The following is a 24,162-nucleotide window of genomic DNA, read 5'->3' as shown; positions in this document are numbered from 1 at the left end:
TCCCGAGCCACTGCCAATGTGCAGGGCCAAACCCTTCTAGAAGATTCGAGAACTGACTCAGTTGGCAGCGTGCACCCAAGCGGAAGGGAAGGCAGCGAGTCGGCTTTCTAACAGCTGCCAGGCTGCAGGTACACACGGTGACGAGCCGCGGTGTCGCCACGGGCTCTGCGGCCCCTGGCACTTGGCGGTCACGTTAGAAGGATGAGGCTGCGTGTCTCCTGCCCCACGCCTGCCCGGACAGCACCAGTGCGGTTGTGTGGGCGCCAGTGCCAGCCCACACCTTCCTTGCCCGGGCCAGTCCCCCGCAGCCAGAACAGAAATCGTATTGTGTTCCGAAGGAGCGTTGCCAGATCTCTCTCATTCCAGTCTTCTCGGATTTTCTCCCCAAACTGAGCTCGAAGGGGGGGATTGGGACAAAGGCCTTTTTCTGGGCTCGCCTCTCTGGCGTTAAGAGCTGCAGGAACTTGTGCCCACTTCAGTTCCAAGGAGCAACGTCGGATACCCACCGAGGACCCGTACGCCAACATCAACACATACGCATTTTTAGACACTGCCAGAAAGCACCAAGAACTGACATGCCGTATAACTAATTACAACGTAGGATAGATAATGAGTGAGCTAATGCTGGGATCAATGGCGTCGTCGCCGTCTGTCAGCTCAGCGTCAACAGAGTAGCTCATGAGCGTGCAAGGGCGTTGCATGCATTCTAAATATAGCAGGAAATCTGTGTGCGCTTGTGAGACGGAGTTGCTCATTGCTGGCTGTAGCTCCGTGATCGGGTGTTGAAGGCCCCGACGGGCTCGTTCTCCGCCCTGAGCGAGAACGGTATCCCCGAGGCTGCACGAGTCACGGGATGACAGGAGCCTGCGTAAGACGATGGCCTTTGATGTGGCCGCCTCTCTTCCTGTCTGTGTGGCGCGGACACCGGCGCTTGGGTGGGCAGTGGAGCAGGAGACACGGCTGCGGTCCGCTTTGTCACAGCGCATCGTCCGTGGCGCCTACTTGCTGATGGGCAGTCGGGGAAGAGGAGAGTGATGTCGATGTATAGTGAAGTCTTGTTCGTTCGTGCCCGGTGTGTTTTCCCGTTGCGCTGTTTGCACCGCCGAGCAGCCGAGTCGCTAAGGGCGGAGCAGGTTACCGCAGGTGAGCATGGCAGATGGTGCGGATTCTGCCTTGTGCTGGGCGCCCGCACTCTTGCACGAGAGCTGCTCTCCTTACAAGGGCTGCTGTGGCTCCTTCCCTCGTGCCCTGCCTACCGCGCACCTGCACTTCTCTGTGAGGTTCAGCCCTACGCTTTACTGTAGAGTTTCTCTACTTGGTGGGGAGTTAACATGTCTATTTTTTTCTTTTTAAAGATTCATTTACTGGGACCAGCACTGTGGTATAGCGGGTCAAGCCGCCGCCTGCAGTGCCAGCATCCCATATGGGCGCTGGTTGGAGTTGTAGTTGCTCCACTTCCAATCCAGCTCTCTGCTATGGCTTGGGAAAGCAGCAGAAGATGGCCCAAGTGCTTGGGCCCCTGCATCTGCGTGGGACACCAGGAAGAGGCTCCTGGCTTCAGATTGGCACAGCTTTGGCTGTTGTGGCCATCTGGGGAGTGAACCAGCGGATGGAAGACCTCTCTCCCTCCCTCCCTCCCTCCCCCCCCCCCCACACCTCTCTCCCTGTAGCTCTGCCTTAGATTCATTTATTTACTTAAAAGGCAGAGTTACAGAGAGGCAGGGGCAGACAAATGAATCTGTCTGCTGGTTCACACCCTACATGGCCGGGGTTGGGCCAGGCCGAAGCCAGGAGCCCAGAACTCCACCCAGTTCTCCCTCGTGGGTGTAGAGGCCCAAAGACTTGGGCTGTCTTCTGCTGGTGTAGCAGGGAGCTGGATCGGAAGTGGAGCAGCCAGGAGTTGAAGTGGCGCTCCTATGGGATGCTGGTAGGTGGAGGCTTAGCTCGCCACACCACAGGGCCGGCCCCTAGCATGTCTGTTAAACACTGCTGATACTCTTAGAGCCGGAGTTACAAAGTTGCAGGAGTAGGGGCGGCCCTGCCCCCACACTGGTTTCCCCGTAGCCCTTCTGCCTCAGATGCCTGACTTGCAGAATGCGAGCCGTGCACCGCATCGGGGCAGAAATGCCTGTAAGGAGGAAGAGAGGGTGGGTGCCGCGGGCGTGAGTGGCGGGCATGGCGGGGTCTGAGCCGCTCTGAAGAACACTCCAGGCTGAAGGAACAGCGCGGCCTGCCCTTGTGGAAGGGGCCCCAGGCGTTCACACGCGGTGATCTATCGCCTTTGACATTCCATCCCCGCTTTCATTTAGCGTTTAGTTGGAGCTGAAAGGGAAGAGGATTTGAGAGCAGAGGGAATGGGTGCTCCAAAGGCATGGAGCCCCAGCTGGACCGGAACCCTAGCAAGCGTCTAGGACTGTTGGGGAGTTGAGGTTCAGATTGTATTTATCTTGGGCGCAGAGCGAGACGGGGACTTAGCTCCAGCGGTGCTGCCAGGCCTAGCCCCCCTCACTAAAGCTTGCAGGGGGACCAGTTGTATCAGGGACAGAGAGGCCAGGGGAAGCTGGTTCCAGAAGTGGCTCTATTGACAGACCCACCAAAGACTATGGGACAGCAGCCCGAGGACTTCAGATGGAAGCACCTGGTGCCGGCTGTCTCGGCTGTGTGTGTGTGCACGTGGGGGCTTGCATGTGCCGGCCCCACCCACGCCTGCAGGGGAGCCTGCAGCAGGCTGGGTGGCACCTAAAGAGGCCACCCTGTCCCCACAGCCGCCTGGCGTGCCAGGATCTTGTGCACACGGTGTGGGCACCGAGTCTGGCAGAGCGGGGAAGGTGAGGGTGGGATTTGGCAACGGGCGGCTTTGCTGGAGGCTCAGAGCTGCGTCGGAGACTCGGACGCTTTGTCTCGTTTATAACTCGGAGCCTTGGGAATCCCACCCAGGAAGTCCTCCAGCCTCGAGTTTCTGGAACCAAGTAAACAAGGCCTTCCTCAAAATAGCCCGGAGCCGCAGCACGCAAATCTGTGAATCGCATGGCAGGAATCTGAGGATGGCGGAGCCATGGTTGCCGCGGTTGCTGTGGATACGGCGCATGGAGCAGAGGTCTGCGAGTTCATAGGAGTTGCTGATAAGAGGGCAACAGTGTGCGGGGGGTCGCCATTAGATGATGGTAAAGAAAATTTAAAATGTGGGCGACCGTGCCTCAGACAGGCCCGCCTCTAATGCTGCAAGACAGGGTCCCCCAAGTCATCGTCCGGGGTCTCCTGTCCTCCTGCCACCTTCTGGCCGCCCACGTGGTGGCCCCACAGCCCATGCGGTCTCTGGCTCCCGCCTGCCTGCTCCTAACAGCCTCACTCGACACCCATTCCCCGTGCATTTGCTGTGTGGCCCCCAGGTCCTGGACACAGTGAGGTCTCCACTCGGACTCAGCGGCAGACCCCACCGTGGACACTGCGAGAGCGGGCAGCGGTCGCCTCGCCCGGCCAGTGCTGGTAGGGTTTGCACCTGCACGGGGCTGCCCATCTCCCAGCGACGGCACAGTTCAGGTCACCTTCTGCCTCTAGAAGCGAGGCGATGGCCAGGGCCGGGGACGTGTGGCAGGAAGTGCCCGGCCACCCTGCCCACTCAGCCGCTTGTCTCCACATGCCGCTGGGCCCACCCACACCTGAGATCACCTGCAGCTCCAGGCCAGGCATTTCTGAAAGGAAACGTTGGCTCATCCCCCTTGGCTGGGCTTCAACTCTCATTCCTGTGTCTGGAGCCCGGGGCCCCGGAGCTGGCTGCCCGATGCTCATGACCCCGAGACGCAGGTGGCACAAGAGACCCCGGGCTGTGTCTCTGGGCCCTCACCTCAGACTTGAGTAGCAGCGTCTCACAGAGTGCAGGGGCTGCTACGGCCGCCGCCCCGCCTGTACCCTGCTCCTTGCCGCAGCTGTGTGCCGCATGACTCATGCCCGTCCACTCCCCATTCCTGCCGTCCACCCGCACACGTTCTGGGCAACCCCATGTCTTGGCCTCTGAGTGGAACGAGTCATCCTGTCTGCCATTCGGCCCGCTTTAAACGCCTTCAGGGTGCGTGACGTAATGCGGAACTCGGTCTGCCCGCTGCCACCGCCTCCACGCTTGCCAGGCCCTCCCCGTCTGGTCAGGTGCCGGGCTTGGGGACTCGGGGGTTTTGTGGAGCCGGTCTCTCGGCAGGCACCCAGGTGTGGCTGACATCGCTCCGTTAATGCAAACTCTATCTGGCCAACTCCCTGAGATTTCGAGCTGCCTGAGGAGGACATAGCGGGCAGCCAAGCCAGCCACTGTGGCTCGGTAACATGCTAACTACATGGGTGTGGTATGCAGGTGCGCGCTCCTTGCAATGACTGGATGCAGGGGAAGGAGCCCGGTGGATGGGGAGCAGCACCGGGGTTGTCTGCAGTGTCCCCCGCACCTGAGCCGGCGCTGTCATCCTGAGAGGTCACCCCCCTTTCCAGCCACCATCGCGACTTTCTGTGGTCCCACAGGCAGACCTCCTAACGCCACCAGGGCCGGCAGCAACCATGATCTTAACCACGCTGGAACCCGCCGGCGCCCAGGGAAACGGGCAGTCGTTGGAATGGTGCACCTCCAGCACCAGGGCTGCCGCGGCTCCGAAAGGCTCCGTTTCCAGTGCTGCGGTCCAGCTCTGAGGACCGGTCCAGGGGGACCTCATCCATTTCCAATGTCCTTGGAGTGCGGTGGCACAAAGGAACCTGGGTTGGGCACCGCTCCCGCCGGGCTCCCTGGGGAGAAGCAGTTCTGTTCTGTGTGCGGTGGCTGGGACCTGCGCTTCCTTTTCTTCTACCTCGCCTTATTGATACCACGCGGGAACGACTTCCTGCATTCCCAGGGCTGCGTGTGCGGAAACGGCTTATATTTCCTGTTTTGATAAACTCAGAGTTTTACTGGGAACTTGTTCTCGACTTGCCATGCTTCTGGGCTGGCCTGCTGCAGGCTCGAGAGGATAATTCTAGAAAGCTCTGCCTGCCTGGACTTGTCTTAGAAACAAAGACTGATGTCGATTTTCTTTTCTTTTTGCCTTAAGATATGAAAAACAGTTGCTTTTTAACAATAGGCGGTGCGTACCTTTGGTGTCGCTTAGAATGGGCTCTCCTGTATTCAGAGCGAGCCTGGTGGGGTGCAGGGGGCTGTTTGGGGCAGGAGATCTGTGAGCTCTTGGAGCTGCTACCTTGGCTGGAGGTGCCTTGGCCCCACAATCTGTAGAGGACAGACTATCCTTTGGCGTTAGGACGCCTGAGTTTTGTTCCTGCGTTTTCATCTCAATGTGATTAATACCCATTTCTTACGTGGGCGCTAAGAACAGTGGCTGCGTTGTGTCCCTTCATCCGTGTACGAGCGGGGGGTTCAGTAGCTCTAAACCCTGCCTCGGCACACAGCCTCGTGTGCTTGGGGATTCGAAACCCCGGATGAGCACAGCTCGCACTGCCCGTGGGGGACACAGCTGCCCTCCCCGGGCTGAACACCTGTCTGTGTTGTATGTGCCGGCATCGGAGCTGTTGTGAAACCTGGTTTTCAGTGTCCAGAATATGAGTTCAAATCTGCCGTGGGGAGGAGTGACCCAGAGCAGTTTGCTGGGTGTTCTGAAATGGGGCCACCGCTCAGACGCCTACAGTGGAACCCAGCCCTGCCCCGGCCCGCGCCATCCGTGGAGGCAACACGAGACGCCCTCTGCCCGCGCCCAGGGCCCCTCCCGTGAGAGGCAGGGCCAGCACCTGCAGGCCGGATGTCCTCCTAATCCCGCAGCTGCTGCTGCCCGTCCGCGCCCCTGCTGCCCGCTCTGCCCTGTTTGGACGTGACAGAGGATGTCTCTGCTGGCAGCTCCAGGCGCGAAATTCTCAACTTGAATCTGACCGCAGCCTGGGCCAGGAACCACAGCCTTGCTTTCCTCCGAGAAGGCCATGTCTTCCCCTCTCCACAGGCAAGAGCCTCGCCCCGGCCGCTCGGTCACGTGTCTGGGGCGACTGTTAGGCACAGAACCGTCCAAGGATGCGATTTCCCGTGGAAACGCCAACCAAGAAGCCCTTGGCCTGGCCCTGGCCCCTGGGCACCTGGAGCCAATGAGGAGAACATGACCTAAGTTTTCCAGAGCAGACACCCGTGCGCCCGCCTTGCCAACTGGCCCAGAGGCCGTCCCGTGGTTTCCAAGTCCAGCCATTTCTGATTGGCGCAGCAGCTCTGGCCACCCATCCAGAGCAGGGAAGATCCGAACAGGAAAAGCCCCCACAGGCTGCTGCGAGCCAGGAGAGGAGCCTCGAGCGGCCGGCCCTCGGGGAGCGGGGGCTGCAGGGACGCCCAGGGGCCGGCACTCCTGTGTGCTGGCTGTGCCTGGGTCGGGGAACACGTGGGACCTTCTCCTCCCAAGGACGTGGCCCGGCCGTGTGCGACTCCTCGCCGTGTCCAGGCGAGGGCCGTTCCCAGCGCCGGCCGGGCTGTCACACCCCACCGCGCTCACCTGGAAATCATAGCTCTGCTAACTGGTCAGCTCCTAGGCTGGGTGTGCACACCTCCCGAGGGGGTACGGCATCTCCACACGTGGGGGGACAGCAGCCTGTCCACGGGGGCTCGCCTCTCTCCCTTTGTGTGCCAGCCCCTCCTTTGTCCCTCTCCCTGCGGGCTTGCTCCCACATCTACTCTGACACCCGGCCCCCTCCACCCCACCCACCCCGAAGTCACCATGCACAGCACAGGGTGTGTGTGGGGGGGGGGGGTGTCGAGGGCCTGAGTGCCTTCAGATCCACGCGGGTTTTCTGGTTTTCCTGGTTTTCTGACGGTGAGGAGCTTCGGCCTTGCTCTGCTAGGCCTGGGGCCCTGGGGGCCTGACAGTTCCCTCTGACAGCAGCCAGGGGAGGGCCTGGAAGGGAGGGAGGAACAGAGTGCAGCCCGAGGGTCTGAAATCCACCTGGGCCTCCCTGCTGGGGGGGCGGGACTCTCCCTAAGAGCTCCTGGTCCTGTGTGCCCCTCCCCCAGCCGCCTGCCCCAACTCAGACCACATGACTGCATGCGTGTGGCTGTGTGTGTGCTTGTATGTGTCCCAGTCACACACACAGTCTCACAGTCCCACACACAGTCTGCTTCACCTGTTCACATGCTGTGAGCACAGGGCCCGCATCCCACCTGTCGCCCCCCTTACACCCGGCGCACCCCAGCGCTCGGCCCAGGGTGAGCACCGGGTGAGGCGTGCACGGGTGGCTGGGTGAGTAGTTTGTAAGGTGAGGGATGGGGACTCGGCTCTGAGACCTCCACCTGCCATCCACCCCTTGAGGTTGTGCACAGGCTCCTGGGTGGGGAGAGCCGAGCGTCCCGGGGAAGCAGGCAGTCTCGCCAGCTCCACAGCTCTGCAGCCACCTGTCTCCTCCAGCCCTGGGGATGGAGAGTTTGCCCTGAATGGACACAGCACAGGCTCTGGCAGGGCCCGGGGAGCCTCCTGCCCTGGGACTCAGTGTCCTCCTTCAGTGGCCACACGGTGAAGTCCGGGGTCAGGCAGACTTGGGCTGTCCCCTCGTCCCCTCCACGCTGCTGCTGTAGGGATGCAGCCGCGAGAGGCCTCTGCAGGAGGTAACGGCTGGTCCTCCTCCGACCCGCCGTTCTGCAGCGGAGTGTGCGTGCTTGCCAAGGCCCGTGGCTGCATCTGGAACGGGTCCTCAGACACCCCAGGCCCGGCGGGGAGCAGCCTGTCCCACGGAGAGTGTGTGGCTGGCCTCTGCGCCTGCTGTGGAGGGGCGGGGGTGGGAGCCGGTGGGGGTGGGGGAGTCATTTTCACGGAGGAGCTGACGCTGGTTGGTGGTGGTTTGTGTGTTTCTTCCGGCCGTGAAGCCAAGAGGCAGGGCGAGGGCCCAGCTTGGGGCCCCATACCCCTCAGCCCAATGCCCCAGGGAGGCGCACCTGTCTGTCAGGCAGGGGAGGGCAGGGCTCAGGTGGGACGCCGTCTACAGCACATACTCTCCCCTAACCAAGTAAATATTTCTGTCCGCCCTGGAGACCTGGCATTCCCGTGCGGCACTCACCCTTGCTGGAATGCACGAGAGCTACTCTGAAGGGCGGCTGAGATACCGGTGGGAACACGCACATACACGCGTGTGCATGCACCTGCGCCGCTGGAGTGTGCTCATGGGGCCCGTCCCTGACCTGGTGACCCAGGGACTCTGAGCCCCGGGCATGTGGGTGAGACGCGTGGCGACTAGGGACGGCCCGCTCGGCCACAGTTCCCGGTTCCAGAAGCGAGAACGCCCCCTTGTATATCATACAGAACCCTCCTCTGAGTCCGGCGACTAGGCCAGACCCGGAGCCGAGCCCGGTCCGTCAAGTTTGAAACCGTAAAGTGATTTCAGCTGTGGGTTTACGGGAGGGATTTGGCGAGTCGCTCTAGGGTCGAGCTTTAGCGCGTGGAACTGCGGTTGGAGAGCAGGGGTTCCGCTTGGCTGCGCCTTCAGAGTGAGTTGTGGATTAGAGTGAGTTAGGACAGGTTACACAGGTGCACGCTCTGCATGGACAGAGGCCTGGGTTGGGTTCCTGGCTCCCAGCTTCAGCCCAGTCCGGCCCCAAGCGTTGGCTCTCGCGTCTTCTGCAGGTGCTTCCTGCGTCTCTGGGCTCGGCCTGCGCCCTACAGCCCTGATGAGTGGCGTCACCCCAGGTCCAGGGGACACCCTCCTCCACGTTTGGGCCCTAGGACCAATTCGGCACCTGGTCCTTGGTAGACACTTAAGCACCCAGGATGGACAGCACCAGTGGCCGGTCCTGCTGTCCCCTGCGGGGTCCCAGCTCTCGGCTGCCTCCTGATGCCGGCAGCGGCGGGGGAAGCCACGTGTGCTCCTGGGGAGACGTGGCAGATTTCCTCTGTGGGAAGTCTCCGTAACTTGTGCTGACGTTTGCTGTTAACCTGAAAGTGCTTTAGAAGTTGAAGTCTGGGTGTTCATTTCTATGACGAAAGCCTCGGGTGGGTCGTTGGTGGTCGCGGGCAGCGTCCTGAGTAACCTCTCCTCTGCCTTTGCAGGGTGTGAAGAAGTCGGACGTCCCCTGTGGAGGCCGAGACTGCAGCGGCGGCTGCCAGTGCTACCCGGAGAAAGGAGGCCGCGTAAGTCCCGGCGTCACGGCGCCGCCGCGAGTGGGGTCTTCCCGGCGCTGGAAGTACCAGTGCCTGGGCGCGTGATGAGTCAGCCGTGAGCTTTGCTGAGATGTCGGGCGACCCGTGCCGCTCCCCGGCCACACGGAGAGCAGGGCTGATTTCTGAAGCACGTTTGTTCTGGCTCACGTGGCACATTCGGCCACCTGAGGCGTCTGAGGGGCTTGGCTCGGGACCCGCCGTTGCCCCAGACTACAGGGGTGCCCAAGTCCCTCCTCTCAGCCCGGCTGGTGCAGTGTTGCCATAGAAGCTACTTACGATGCCCTGTGCCTTACGGCAGGCCTAGATCGCTTAGAACAACTGGCTTGGAGGAGTAGCTGTTAGGTGGGGAATAACAAGAACTAAAGCCTGCCCATCCAGCACAGGTGCACTGTGGATCCGATGTTTTCAACCGGTTTGGCTGAATCCCGAGATGTGAAGTCTGGATACAGAGGGCCATGCTGTGTGTGTGTGTGTGTGTGTGTGAATATATAAAGCACAACTCTTTCACGCTTCTACTGTACGTAAGTGCTGCAAACAGAGGTATACAGACCAGAGCACACCAGCAGCTGTAGCACTCATGGCCGTTCTGGCTTGTGAACTACTCGCTCCCTGGTCGCCCACTTTGTAGAGGGTGAACAACAGAGCCCTGTTCAAAATCCTCAGAGAGCCCCCAGCAGACTCTGGGCTGCTGACCCAGCGTGGGGTTCCCTGTGTTCAGGTTCCTGTTAGAACAGTCGCTCTGTCATTCTGAGGTCCTTTTAAAATCCTTTCTTCCAATCGGCTTTGCTCTAAAGAGACGTCATTTACATGTGTGTCGCAGCCAGCCCTGCGTGAGGACCAGGGCCCGCTGAGTGCCAGGTCTCCTGCGTCTGGTTCCTGGGACCCAGGGCCATGCTCATCTGTGCCATTGTCTAGCAAATGCCGGGCTGCTGGAGGCCGCTGGGAATTCCTGTGTGCCAGAAACTGTGGCCACCCTCTGGTGTCCCAAGTGAGCTTCACCCGGCTCAGCCCGGAAGTCAGCTTTCAAAGTAGCTCCGCTCTCTTCCTAGCCCTGGATAAAGCAAGCGGGGGGCCAGAGTGTGGCCCTGGAACTGGTCCTTGATGCCACTGGGGTACCGCAGTCCTGCCCCCACCCCCACCCTGATGCAGGCAGACAGGTGACACCTCGGGGGAGGGACTGCCTGTGTATGCAGGGGTCTGGGCCATGGGTCGCTGACCCTCATCAGCTGCAGAGACCCCAGCCGAGGGGCTCCCATACCTGGCAGTTCTCAGAAACAGAGATGTTTGGTTTAAGTCCAATTTCCCTGCTTAGAGCTTTGGGCCCGGCCCGTGGGCGGTCACTTGTAGACTATAATGAGGATAAATATTTTCTGAATCTATGGAAGCCATTCCATGAGCTCTAAAGTCCCCTGGGCCCGCAGTGGGGGATTTTCCCAGCCGTGCCCCTGCAGGCGCGGTGAGACGCTCCACGCTCCCTGGCTGCGTGCTTGGCCGGCTCGGCCTTATATGGACACAGAGTAGATAAATCAGTGGTGCACAGACATCCGCGAGCCCAGCCTGTGCTGGGTGCGGAGACCACAGGGCCCTACATGCTTCTCTGCCTGAACCCAAACACGCGGAGGAGAGGGCTCCCGGCTCTGGTCTTTCTCATTTGCTCTGATTAGCTAAAGCAAAGCCGGCGTGATGAAGGTTTCCGTAATGCCGGAACATTCTGGTCTTTAGCAATGAGAGCTGGTTCCGAGGGGTCCTTCTGCACTGCCACCTGTGTGTAAGGTGGTCGCTAACGGTGCCTGGCTCTCTGGGACGTAGGTCTGAGACTTCTTTATCTCCCCGTGTCCCCAGCCGAGGAAACACCTTGAGTTTGCATCTGCGCGTGGCAGTGGGAGCCCGACGCCTTCTGGGTAACATGGTTAACCCGAGTGCCCCGAAACTCCCCGTGGCCTTGGCTCTGCCCCGGCTCTGCCCGGCTCTCAGCACTGAGCGTGTTGCCTCGAGACCTGGCAGGTGTCTCTGCGGGACACAGAGCCAAAGAGGCCCCATCTGTGAGTTCTCTGTGGCCCTCAGGTGGCCTGACACCCTTCCGGCTCTGTACGGCCCCGGACCCTGCCGTGGTGGGACCACACAGACCTCGTCCTCTGTGAACAGTCGGTGCGCCATTGCACACTGGTGGGTAAGAGGGTGCAGATGGGGCTGCTGGCAACAGTGAGCCTTAACCTGGCCACTTCTCACCGGCTTGGGGACATCAGTGTCCCTGTGAAGGTGTCTGTGGTTGGGAGAGCAGCATATGCCTCCCTGGAGCAATTAGGAAGACAGAGGATCTGGTTTAACTCTTACACAGTTAGCAGTGAACAGATCTGCCTGAGTGCCTCTGCAGAGGGTTGGGTTTTTTTTTTTAAGTAATGTGAGACATAAAAATAGTAGTTGGACAGAGCTGGCCGTCAAGAGCCGCGTGCATGGTTTGTTCTTTCCCACAGCTTCCCCTGGGCTCCCTGGCCCGCGGTGCTGCTGCAGCCGCCACAAAAGCGCCCGGCCGCACATCTCCACCCACGGCGCTTGGCGCACGCGGCCTTATACGGACATGGTACCCGGCCGAAGTGTTCCTCACCGTGGGGACAGCCAGCACCTCAAGCCGGCGTCACTGTGGAGCCACAGAACACCGTGGGGCTGGGTTCCACCCTGTCTCAGCCCCTCCTCTCCACCTGACACCTGTCAGTCAGCACCAGTCCACACTGCCCAGCCCTCGTGTCTCTCCTTTTCTTCCCTTGTCCACGGTGGTGATGGACAGGGGCCTCAGAGTGGGTCCCTGACAGCATCTCCACAGAGCAGCGTCCCTGGCGCCACACGATAAGAGATTCCAAGTGCAGGAGCCGTCGTGGGGCGGCCGAGGTCTCAGCCGTGACAGTAGACAGCTTTGCCTCTGCCCTGGGCTCGCCTGGAAGGCTGTGCGCTTCCCAGGGCTGATTTTAGCTCATTCCTTCAGTTGCTCTGCCAGGGTCCTGTTCCACCACGCATTTGGGTTTTGGCCATGAACTCTGATCAGACTGCTTGTCTCAGATCTGTCGTGGCCTCAGCCTGCAGGGGACAGCCCTTACTCCTAAGGCAGGCAGAGGCCCCAGGGAGGAGTAGGCACAGACGTTGTGCCGGGCCCCACGTTGGGGGCTAATGAGCCCTGGCAGACTACAGTGAGCAAGCGAGAAACCACCCCCTCCCCGGCCCCCGGCCCCCGGCCCAGGGAGCTGGAATCACATGCACCCCGGGCATTCGTGGGGCCACGTTCTGTGGCCTTCTGGAAGCTCGCAGCCGACAAGGGCATAGGCCTCTGAGCTGTGTCTAGCGGCTGCGTTTGTCATGTAGCGGAGTTTCCCACGGTCTCTGGGGGCCCTGGACTCAGGCCAAGTCGTGAGTGCGTAGTTCTGAACCTTACCAAGTTCTCTCGAGGCAGCGTGTGAGTCAGAGTGAAAGAAGCCAGAGCTGTAGCCCACTGTGGCCCCGTGGCCATGGAGCCAGCCGAGTGTACCCACTGCGTGTCGCCCACAGCCTCTCGTGGCTCCCATGACCAGTGCTGCCTGGCCCGGGTGTTGAAGACGTGGGGTCAGTCTCAGTCCTGCTGTGGCGGGCGCTTTTCAAACCAGCAGAATGTTTGTGGAAAATGAAATTAAAAGATTTCTTCTGGTGCAGAAAAAGCAATTGCAATCTGAACTTTTTGAAGATCCCAAATGTTTTTCCATACAGATGCTTTTTTTAAAAAAGATGTATTTATTTATTTGAAAGGCAGAGTTAGAGAGGCAGAGAGAGAGAGGTCTTCCATCCGCTGGTTCACTCCACAGATGGCCACAATGGCCAGAGCTGAGCCTATCCAAAGTCAGGATCCAGGAGCTTCCTCTGGGTTTCCCACATGAATGCAGGGGCCCAAGCACTTGGGCCAGCTTCTACTGCTTTCCCAGGCCACAGCAGAGAGCTGGATTGGAAGCGGAAATGGGATGCTGGTACTGCAGGTGGTGGCTTTACTTGCTATGCCACAGCACCGGCCTCTAAAGCTTTTTAACAATGTTTATTTGAAAAGCAGAGTGAGAGACGGAGACACAGAGAGAGATCTTCCATCCACTGGTTCACTCCCCAGTTGCCTACAACATCCAGGGCTGGGCCAGGCCGAAGCCTGGAGCCAGGAGCTCCTGCAGGGTCTCCCACGTGGGCAGCAGGGGCCCAAGGACTCAGACCGTTGTCTGCTGCCGCCCAGGTGCATTGGCAGGGAGCTGGATCAGAAGCAAAGCAGCCAGGACCCTGGTTTGGGATGTGGGCGTCCCTAGCTTAACCCGCGGCTGCACGACGCGCGCTCCAGGGCAGACGTGTTTTCACGCGTGCGCAGTACACATGACAGAGGTTGTCTCCGGTATGTCCGACGCCGCGACAGGCTGGAGACAGAAGGGTTACTCAGAGCCAGCGCAAGTGCGGCCCGGCTTCTGGGCCGTTACAACCTTGTCCACACTTAGCTTTCACCCACTTGCAAAATCCTGGGGCGATGCTGGGAAGGACTTTGGAGCAGAGGTGCCGGGGCCTGCAGCGTCTGGCCGCACAGCGGTTCGGTTGCTCCATCATTTGTGGGGCGGAGGTTGCGGCCGATTTGGACGACGGCCGCCCCACATGTGCGTTGCGTGCCGTTGTGAGCTTTGGGAGTGGCTGTCCCCTCTTTTTGTGCCTGCCACCGCGCGGCGTGCAAGGCTGAGACCAGAGCCCAGGCAGCGGTGGGGGACAGGAGGAGGCCTGGGGTGAGGGTGTGCGGTCTGCTCCAGGCGCTGTGAGGCCATCCGTGTGGCCCCAGCAGAGCAGGGGACAGGCAGGAGTGACCAAGCAAGGCGAGGAGCCCTGGGAGGCTTCTGATGTGTGTTTCACTTGAGAGGCACAGTGACAGATCTTCCATGTGCTGGTTCCCTCCCCAAATGCCCACAGTAGCTGGGGCTGTGCCAGGCTGCGGCCAGGAGCCCGGAACCCGGTCTGGGCCTGCTGTGTGGCTGCAGGGCCCTAAGTGTGAGAGCCATCGCCTGCTTCCCCCTGTGCGCACAGGAGCAGGAAGCCGGGATGGAAGGAGGCAGGACTCGGACCCAGCCGCTCTAAAACGGGATCCAGTGCCCCGGTGGCTTCCTCAGAGACTTCTGGGAGACGCTGTGTGGCTCTTTAAGCGCCCTCTGTGGGGAAGCTGGTCGAGGGGCGAGTTCTGGGACCCAGCCAAGCAGGCTCTAGTTCTCACCAGAGAATGCTGGGAAGGACCTGAAACCCATCCGTAACGCAGGTCCTAGATTACACATGGTCCTCATTAGCTACCAAGGTGCCAAAACAGTTATTCATTCAACAAACGTCAATTATACATCTGTCATTTTGTCTTGGCCCCAGGAATACTGACATAAACGGGTGTTCAGTATCTCTAGCCTTGGGGAGCTGATGTCCAGAGCCGTGCCCCCACAAAGAGGGTTTTTGGGAGACGTCCTGTGTCTACCCTGTCCACCATGGCTCCCGAGTACTTAAAATGTGGCCAGGGAAGGACAGGCTCACTGAATTGTGAACTCTGTTTCATTCTAGTTCATTTAGATCCCAGTGAAATAGCCCCATGTGTCCAGCAGTGGCCACACTGGACGTCGCGGTGCCAGGGAGTGTGGTGCTGGGCCCGGAGGGGGCCCGGGAGAGAGAGACGCTCCGTCAGCCCATCGTGCGTGTGTAAGGGTCTCCCACACCGTGAATCCGGGGTGGCGGTACAGTGCGGGATGAAGTCGGATTCTCCTGAAAGCAAGCCCAAGGTGTCAGCGGAGAAGTTCAGCAGCCCCGGGAGGTGTCCAGGTCACCCTGCACCTTGTGCCCCAGCCGCGGGGTGACTGGCGTTTGCTCTGATCGGGGTCTCCCCGCACCCCGAAATCTCCTTTTCTGAGGGTTTCAGTGCCCGCAAGATCCTGCCTGCAGCTTTGAACATCCGGAGGCTCCTCCCTCCCGTCCAGTGAGATCCATGCGAGCGTTTCCTTAGCCTGCAGACACGAGTCCGTGCCACCACCAGGGAAGGGGGAAGCAACTGGAGGGTTCCTGGTGCCGCCCCTCGCTGTCCCACCCCTGCGTGATTGACAGTTCGTGTCCAGAGGGCCACTGGGGCTTTGGAAGGACACGGCCAGTCTGGAGCTCACCCACACACAAGCTGCACCCTTGCAAGCCTGCAAGGACTGAGCTTGGTGCCACCTCCCGGAGTGGACTGGGGGAGCACACACTGCAGCCTGAGTGCGGCTGCTGGAAGGCAGAGCTCAGCGCGAGGTCTCTGTGTACTCCCCCGGATTCACGTCCTTCCCCTGCCCCTGCGTCCTGTGGTTTCCTACCTGTCCAGCACACCGTGAAGCCCCAGGATCATGAACGCCACCGGTGGGAAGGCGTCTTGGCGGCTGTGGCTACGATGAAATTGTCCCAGGCGCCTGGCTGCCGGGGTCACCGCTGAGCAGGTATCTGCTGGATCCTGTGGTTGGGGCGGGCACCGACGCTTCCTGTGATGGATAGCCAAGTGCTGGCCGTGCAGTAGCCGACGCAGAGGAAGGGCAAAGACTGCTTTAGGGAAGGGGCCAGCGCCATGTTGTGGTAAAGCTGCCTCCCGCGATGCCAGTATTGCATCCAGGCACTGGTTCAAGTCCCAGCTGCTCCACTTCTGATCCAGCTCCCTGCTAACGTGCCTGGGAAAGCAGCAGAAGATGCCCAAGTGCCCTGGACCCACATGGGAGGCCCAGATAGAGTTCCGGGTTCTTGGCTTCAAGCTGGCCCAAAGCTGGCTGCTGTAACCATGTGGGGCGTGAACCTGCAAGTGGGAGATTTGTCTTTCCCTCTCTCTCCTCTAACTCTGCCTTTCAAATAAAGAAAGAATGCTTTGGAGTTGTATCCATCCCTAGCTCTATTTTTTTTTTTTTCTTTCTTTGGAGATTCAGAGAAAGCTCCCATCCTTGAAATGCCCACAGCAGCCAAGACTCGGCTAGGTTGAAGCTGGGAGCGTGGAACTCCATGAAGGTCTCCCATGTGGGTTGCAGGGACCAGCCATCGGCGCGGTCACTGCCGCCTCCCCCGGGCTGCACTAGCAGGGAGCTGGGATCGGCTGTGGAGCCAAGAGAGGAGCCCGGGCGCTCTGAGCCAGGCAGTGGGCGTCCCAGCCGGCACCTGCACGGCCAGGCCGAGCGCGGCCCCCGGGCCCCTCTTCTGAGGCTCCCTGCATCCACACGCACCCTCTGCAGATGCTGGGCAGCCGCTGCCGCGTTCTTTCCTGATGAAAATTCATCCTTTGTTGATTCGACAGTGCTCACGCAAGGTGATTACTGTGCCTCCAACACTGCAGATCTGTGTAAATTCATCTCTCATTGCCTGGAGACGCAGGGGCGGGGCCCGGTGCAGCTCTGAGAGACCCGCGCACCCCCGAGTTCCTGCCGAATGCGTGTCAGACAAAGCCAGCCAGGAGCGGGATTCAGAGCGTGGTCCCGGGAAGCAAAGAATCAAGGGGACAATGAACCCTTTTTGTTACTGGGCTGTGTGTTTTGAAAAGCAGAGGGGAGAGGCGAGTGTTGGCACAGTGGGTAAAGCTGCCGCCGCCTACAACATTGGCATCCCAATGGGAGCCGGTTCGAGTCCCAGCTGCTCCACTTCCAATCCAGCTCCCTGCTAACACACCTGGGAAAGCAACAGAAGACGGCCCAGGTACTTAGGCCCCTGCCACCCACGTGGGAGACCCGGCTCCTGGCTTTGGCCTGGTGCAGTCCCGCTGTTGTGGCCATTTGGAGAGTAAACCAGCAGATGGAAGATCTCCCTCCCTCCCCCCTCCCTCCCTCCCTCTCTCTCTCTCTCTCTCTACTTTAACTTAAAACAATTAAAGGGAGGGGTTGGAAACCAGGGATGGTAGTGAAAGTGTGAGGTCTGCAGAGGCCGGAGTGGCGTGGGGAAGCAGGCACCTGCCGTGGCCCTGTCAGGCTCAGGTTGGCGGCTCTGGGCAAACGTTCTCCTTTCATGGCTGGTGTCTTCTTCCCTGGACAACGTGGGCCTTGCTCCCACCCAGGAGGAGGAGGGGGACAATGAAGCCCCCACAGCAACTAGGAGGCTGCTGACTGCGGGGGTCCACGCTTCTCACACCCGGCCACAACCCCAGCCCGGGGAAACCCGGGTCCCCCCACTGCTGGGATGTTCTCACAAGTATACCATGAAAGCGTTTCCCGATTGGGGTCAGAGAAAGAATCCTCATCTTCAAAGACTCGCTTTGTTTTATTCACTTCCAGTTCCCTCTTTTTTTTTTTTTTTTTTTTTTTTTTGACAGGCAGAGTGGATAGTGAGACAGAGAGAAAGGTCTTCCTTTTTGCCGTTGGTTCACCCTCCAATGGCCACTGCGGACGGCTCACCGCGCTGATCAGAAGCCAGGAGCCAGGTGCTTCTCCTGGTCTCCCATGCGGGTGCAAGGCCCAAGGACTTGGGCCATCCTCCACTGCACTCCCTGGCCACAGCAGAGAGCTGGCCTGGAAGAGGGGCAACCGGGATAGAATCTGGCACCCCAACCGGGACTAGAACCCGGTGTGCCGGCGCCACAAGGCGGAGGATTAGCCTGTTAAGCCATGGCGCCGGCCCCAGTTCCCTCTTGGTAAAGAATTGCAGGCTTTCCAGAAAGACCGGCTCCGGCTGTGCCCAGACAGTGGTACTTCATAGAAGCCGCTCTGAGAGTCGGCGCTCTCCCCTGCGTCCCTGAGGGTCCACGCGGGTAGAGAGCCGGAGTGTTGGCGCGGGAGCTGGGGGCCGCCTTCAGGTCCCTGGGACAGAGCCCGCGGGCGTGCGGTGTCCACGCGTGTGAGCCGTCCTCCGCCTGGCTGCCACAGTAGCAGAGAGAAAGGCACCTGTTGTCCCATCTAAAAATCGGGAATGACTCCTTTAGTTTTCTCCTGGAGGCGGGAAACTGGTCACCAGTGGGGAGTGTGGCGGAAGCAGCCGGCACGGGAGACCGGCACCTGTTTTCCTCACCAGGGGACCTTTGACCTTGCTGCCTGCTCGTTGGGTTCAGCTGCCTCAGAAGTGGGGGATGGAGTCACCCCCTCTCCGCGTTACTTTCCACCTGTCAGTCACAGGCGAGGGTCCCGCGGACAGCCGCATTCCTGTCGCTGGCGTTAGCGGAACATTGAGGAAGCTTGTTGTTACCAGACGTGGCCGTTTCACAATGGTCTTGGGAGGCTGGTCCACCTGGCACGGGAGCCGCTGGCGGCCCATCCAGGCTGGGTCATTGTGGTGTAGACAGCGGGTCCTTCAAACCATCACCCGTCTCACTCCTGTGGGACACGCAGAGCAGGCCTGACCTTGTCTCTCTGTGTCCAGTGGGGAGCGTAAATTTGGAAGGGTCCCCTTCCCACTGAAAGTTCCTGCCGTGGGAGCTACCATGTTTGTACCCAAAACGCCGCTAGGATGCTAACTCCTAAGGGTTTGGAGCCAGAAAAAACCAAAGCGGCGTGGAGGTGCTTAGTGCTGGGGTCGTGACGTCTTTGTCCTCATACGTTCTCAGGCGTGCTCTCGGCCTCCATGCTTCCTATGAGAAGTCTCTGAGAGCCAGGCCTTCCTGTATCCAGTAAAAGTGCTGGCGTGTTTAGGAAAATGCAAGCTAAGAGGCGATTAGGGCAGTTTTGAAAGCCTTGGGAAGATAACGGATGAATTTCAAGGAAACCTTAAGGTCAAGATGAGGTTTGTGCCTCGCACCCGTTCTTAGCATCTGTCAGCAAAACCAGCCTTGAAGACTGGGGGAAGGGACACGGCCACAGCCGTGGAGGATGAACGAGTTGACGTCAGTCCGCAGCGAAACTCCCCGATCTCATCAGCCTGGAGGAAGCCGCTCTCTCATGTTCAAGTGGCCTTTGACGTTCTGTCCCTCTCAGGCCAGGCTGGGCAAGCAGCAAATCCTATACCTGGACAGCCGGACACAGCAGCCTGCCAGCTCGGGATGCATGAATCTGCAACCAAGCCACAGCATCGTGGCAGAGAGAGAGAGAGAGAGAGAGAGAGAGAGAGAGAGAGAGAGAGAGAGAGAGAGAGAGAGAACTAAGGAACTCAGCAAAGACCAGCAAGGCTGGGAGACAGGAAGCCAGGCCGCCTGCCCTCCGTGGCCCCGGGGTGCATTCCTCATCCTGGAGCACCTGATGTTTTCCAAATATTTACCCTGCTCTCCAGGGCGGGGGCAGCCACTCTGCAAGGGGAGCAGAGGAACCCAGACAGAGGGATCTGGAGTCGAAGCGCAGTGTGTGGTTGGGAGAGGGAGGGAGGGAGGAGGGGGAGGGAGGAAAAGGAAGCTGAAAGTTGAACTAAAACACTTCTGCCCCACGATCTAGAACATTCCCCAGCCTCTCCCTGAGATCCAGGCACTCGGGTGACCCCAGGCTTCTCTGAGCCAGAGCGCCGGGGGCCGCCCCCCCACCCCCGGTCCTCTGCCATGTCACAGCTTCTCCCTGGTTTCTCCTCCAGCCGGTGTTTTCCATGGTTTGAGTGGAAGCCGGGAGTGACGGTGGGGTCGGGTAGGAGAGAGAGCCAGCGAGGGCTCGAGTAGAAAGCCAGCATTCTCTAGAAGCTTCTGCAGACCCTGCGGCCTCCCCACGTTACGGGAGACAGCTGTGAGGACCATCGTTCTATTTTAGTGGCAGTTTTTTAAAGTTCCCTAAACTAAGGATAATTTAAAAGGAATTCAACTACATAACGGCATTGGGATGTTCCGTTTGAAATCCCACAGGGCGGTAATAGCGCGCTCAGGGCTACGGCACAGCCACGGCGGCGTCTCCATCGGAAGCAAGGGCGGCCGGCACTGCAGCACAGGGGCTCGGCCGCCTCTCCCGTGTCGAAGCACGGACCCCAGTCCTGGCTCCTCCACTTCTGATCCAGAGCCTTGCACACGCGCCAGGGGAGGCACTGGAGGATGACTCGAGTGCTTGAGCCCCTGCTACCCGCGTGGGAGACCCAGGGGGAGTTCCAGGCTCCTGGCCCAGCCCCAGCCACTGCGGTTGTTTGGGGAGCAAACCAGTGGGTGGGAGACATCTCCCCCTTCTCTCTCTCTCTCTCTCTCTCTGCCTCTGTCTCTCATTCTGACTTTCAGATAAATACATACATACATAAATCAATCTTGTTTTACAAAGCTGAAGCTCAGGAGCCCCTCCCACCCCCACGCACCCCACAAATACACCTGCAGGAGGTCCACACCCCAGCCTCCGCTCTGGCCAGCCCGCACCCCAGACCCCTTCTTTCCCCTGCACGGGAGCCTCCTTTTTCTCACTCCTGATTGCCCCCAGTCCAAGCCCCACTTGCTTCAAGGTGACAAGTAGAGCTTAGATGTCCCCTGGGCCTCTCCCAGGTCGGGGACTGGTAACAGCTTTGTGCCCGCCCTGGCTCCCGGCCCCAGGTCAGCATCTGCCTGCTTCTGGTGAGTATGCACGGAGGCCGTCTCTCCCTGGATCTGCAAGCCCTGCTCCTAAACTCTGCCCCCAGGTCACCGCGTTGCTGCGGAACGTGGGGCCTTCTTGCTTCTGCCTTTCGACCCCGGTGCTCCAGGTGTGCCCCTCTGTCTCCGTCTGAGGCAGGGCTCCTCTCTGATGGCTATTACACTGCCGCGGGCACGGCTGAGGCGGCTGGCAGGGCCGTGGGGAAATGAGTGTGTTCTGCGCCTCCTTTATCTCTCTGTCTTGCTTGTCTCCATCTGATCTAATTCAAACACAGACATTCCAGGGAGATGGCCAGAGCCCAAGACGGAGATGTCTACATGTTAATTGCCAGTGGTATTTTTAGGACGTTGTTTTGCGGGTAGCGTTAATGAAGAGAGGGCTCGCGCCATCTGCCTACCCTCCGGTAGACTAATCAGACCGGGGAGTCAACAAAAAGGACTTTGTGGGTGAAAATGAGCCCCTTGATTCCAGAAGATTCAAAAGGGCCTTTGGGAGAGGAAATAAAATTCGGCAGAAAGGGCGCCCTTCAGAAACGCCGGGATCTCGGGGCGGGGGGAGATGAGTCATGGAAATCCCAAGTCCATCACAGATGAATGAGCCGAGTCCTTGGAGACTGGCGTTGGTGGGGGCCGAGACCCCCCACTGTCGCCTCGCTGCTCTCCTGGCAGCCGCTGAGGCCATGAGAGAAAGTTCTAGAATGGAGACCATGCCTCTAGAGCTAAGATCCGTCCACGACACGCTGCCTGGGCTCGGGAGTCTGAATCGCACGTCGTGTAGTGCGTGTGCGTGGATGGGCGTGGGCACAGTGAGCTTAGTTCTGCATAGTGTGTGTTTACTACAAGTTTACGTGCTCGTATGTGTTGAATATGAGAAAACCCTTTTACTCGCAAGTGTCTAGGATGAGATTTTAGGTGTTTTTAGCATTTATTTTTTAATGTAAAAGCTTAAAATGAAGCCCAGGGTGTAGTTTTCAACATCATGAAAATTTGCTGGTTTGCTCTATCGATCTGATCTCTGCCCCATGCTCTTAAGGACTTTTTAAACAATGTTTAAACAATAAGTGAAACATTTTATAGTGTTCATTTTCCACGAGCTTCTCTATTTCTCTTTATTTGAAGATTTATTTATTTTAGAGGTGGAACAACAGAGAGAAAGGTCTTCCACCTGCTGGTTCACCCCCCCCCACCCACCCCCACACACACACATGGCTGTGACAGACAGGGCTGGGCCAGGCTGAAGCCAGGAGCCAGGAACAACATCCTGGTCTCCCCCGTGGGGGGCAGGGCCCAAGTGCCACGGTCCCCCTTCGCTGCTTTCCCAGAAGCCTCAGCAAGGACCTTGGACGAGAAGCAAAGCACATGACCTCCAGTGGGCACCCGGCCATGGGGTGCCTGCGTGGCGAGCAGTGGCTTTGCCCCTCCACCGTAATGTGAGCCCCGGTATTTTTTAAAACAGCAAGTATTCCACCTGCGCTTCTACTCAGGGCCTGGTGTTCCCTGATCTTGGGCAAAGTCAGAAAAGTCTCTGGGATTGGAGAAAACTCCAGAACCCTGGCACAGCTCCGACTTTTCTGCCTGCCGTGTGCCGTGTGCTGTGTGCCGTGCACCGTGCACTGTGTGCCATGCCTGGAGTTTGCAGTCCTCCCGCCTGCACTGGCTATGCTCCCAAGAGCCTCTCTCTGCTGCTGACTCCTCGACCACGGGGACCACCCCACAGAAACGGCCGGAGCCAGGCCAGGTCTCGTCTCCCGTGGAGCTGGAGGAAGCCCTCCTCGCCCCTCGGGAAGTTACATGTCCAGCCGGGGAGCTGGGCTGTGAGTCGGGTGTTCCATGCATGAGTGACACCGTGCCATGGACTTCTGCGGCCCAGGGACCCCTGGCTGAGGGTACACCTGAGGGTACCCCCGGCTGGGTCCGGGAAAGGGGTGAGATGCAAGGGGGAAGCCGTTCCCAAAGTTTTCCCCAGACTGGTTGTCCAGGAGGATAATGATTGCCCAGCCTGTGAGGATCGAGTGCCTCCTCCCTGTGGCCTGTGAGCTGCCCGTCTCCAACAGGTTGGCAGTGGGTGGCATCCTGTCCCCTCTCTGGAATCCCCACGTGGTGCTGCTGGGTCTCTGTCACCAGCTGTGCTACCTTTGACCTCGGGGACACTCGCGAGTCCTCTTACTCCACGACATTGGGGACACTTGCGCCTCTTGCGCCATTTCTGGCAGCCTCGAGACCCTCTCTTGCTGCCAAGAGAGCGCAGGCGGGCAGACGGAATCTCCACGCCCAGTGATGGTTCCCGCGGCCCTCATGCTTCTCCCATGGTACATCCAGACTTGTGGCGGCCGCACCAAGGCGTATGCTATTTTAAAACACTCACATGAAATAATCATTAGTATCTTCTTCCATTTAGAAAAAAAATAGCAGGTGTTTCCTAAGCCTTCCTGGCGGGTTTCGTTGTTTGCCTTTGGCTTGTGTGTCTAAATTTCCCATTGTCAGCGGCGTGCACAATGGGTGTCGTGGAGGCTGTTGCTCTGGGTCACACGAGTTCATGACTGCGTTTCCAAAATGCAGTGTGGACTGCCATCTGCGTTAGCCATGTGGAGCTCTCCCCCCATGGGTTTTTAAAAGATTTGTTTGTGTATTTGGAAGCTGGGATGGCAGAGAGGGAAGGAAGAACAGATTTTTCCATCAGCTGGTTCTCTCACCAGATGCTCCTAACGGCCAGGGCGGGGCCAGGCTGCAGCCAGGAGCCAACGACTCCACCTACTCTGCTCCCACATGGGTGCAGGGGTTCAAGCACTTGGGCTATCCTCAGCTGCTTCCCCAGGCGCATTAGCAGGGAGATGGATCGGAAGTGTGGTAGCCAGGACTCGAACCTGCGCTCTGCGATGCCACTGTCGCCAGCAGCCGCTTAACCTGCTGCAGCACCGCGCCGGGCCCACCACCCCGGCCTCTCAGCTGGCATGTCGAGGGCCTGTGTTCCCAGTTTAGAAAGAAACACAATGGTTTAATGCTAAATCTTTCCTTCCTCTCGTTGGGGGAACCTCTTCCTCTTCAGAAGCAACTTGGGGCTGTGGAACGCTCACACTGGCGGGAGCCCCGAGTGTCAGGATTTCCCTTCATCAGACCACCCGAACAATACCAATTGTGTGGCAAAATTATCTCATCGTGGGCGGGGTGGGCATCGACGCAGCTGTTAATTCGCCACTTGGGATGCCTGCTTCCCGTATCAGTCCTGGCTACTGTGCTCCCGATCCAGCTCCCACTAATGCACCCTGGGAAGGCAGCAGGTGGCTGCTCGAGTCCGGATCCTGTCACCCACAGGAGAGACCCGGCTGGGGATCCTGGCTCCTGGCTGTGGCCTGCCCCAGCCCTGGCTCTTGCAGGGAAAGAATGAAAGATCTCTCTCTCTCTCTCTAATAAAATGAAAAACTTAAAAAAAAAAAAAAAAAAAAAAAAAGAACCCTCCAGTGGGGAGGCGGGTGACAAGCGCCAGGCTGCTGTGGCTCCGCGCAGGGCCTCAGCCACAGTGACCAGGCCCCTCGCAGGACAGCTGTCCCCTGCAGCCCGCCCAGGAGGGGTCCC

The 24,162-nt window shown here is 59.3% G+C and overlaps 1 protein-coding gene across 1 annotated transcript in view; it reads left to right on the top strand.

Annotated features, from left to right (window-relative positions):
* The window catches only part of COL4A2 (collagen type IV alpha 2 chain), a 138,042-nt gene that overhangs the window by 28,493 nt on the left and 85,387 nt on the right, over nt 1-24,162 (top strand). Inside the window, exon 4 of the mRNA XM_062193943.1 lies at nt 9,030-9,110. Coding sequence (XP_062049927.1) covers nt 9,030-9,110 — 81 coding nt within the window. The remainder of the gene's footprint in view (nt 1-9,029; nt 9,111-24,162) is intronic.

The sequence above is a fragment of the Lepus europaeus genome, chromosome 6, assembly GCF_033115175.1.
Source record: "Lepus europaeus isolate LE1 chromosome 6, mLepTim1.pri, whole genome shotgun sequence".
NCBI classification, from domain to species: Eukaryota; Metazoa; Chordata; class Mammalia; order Lagomorpha; family Leporidae; genus Lepus; species Lepus europaeus.
This window is presented reverse-complemented; position numbering and strand designations above follow the sequence as displayed.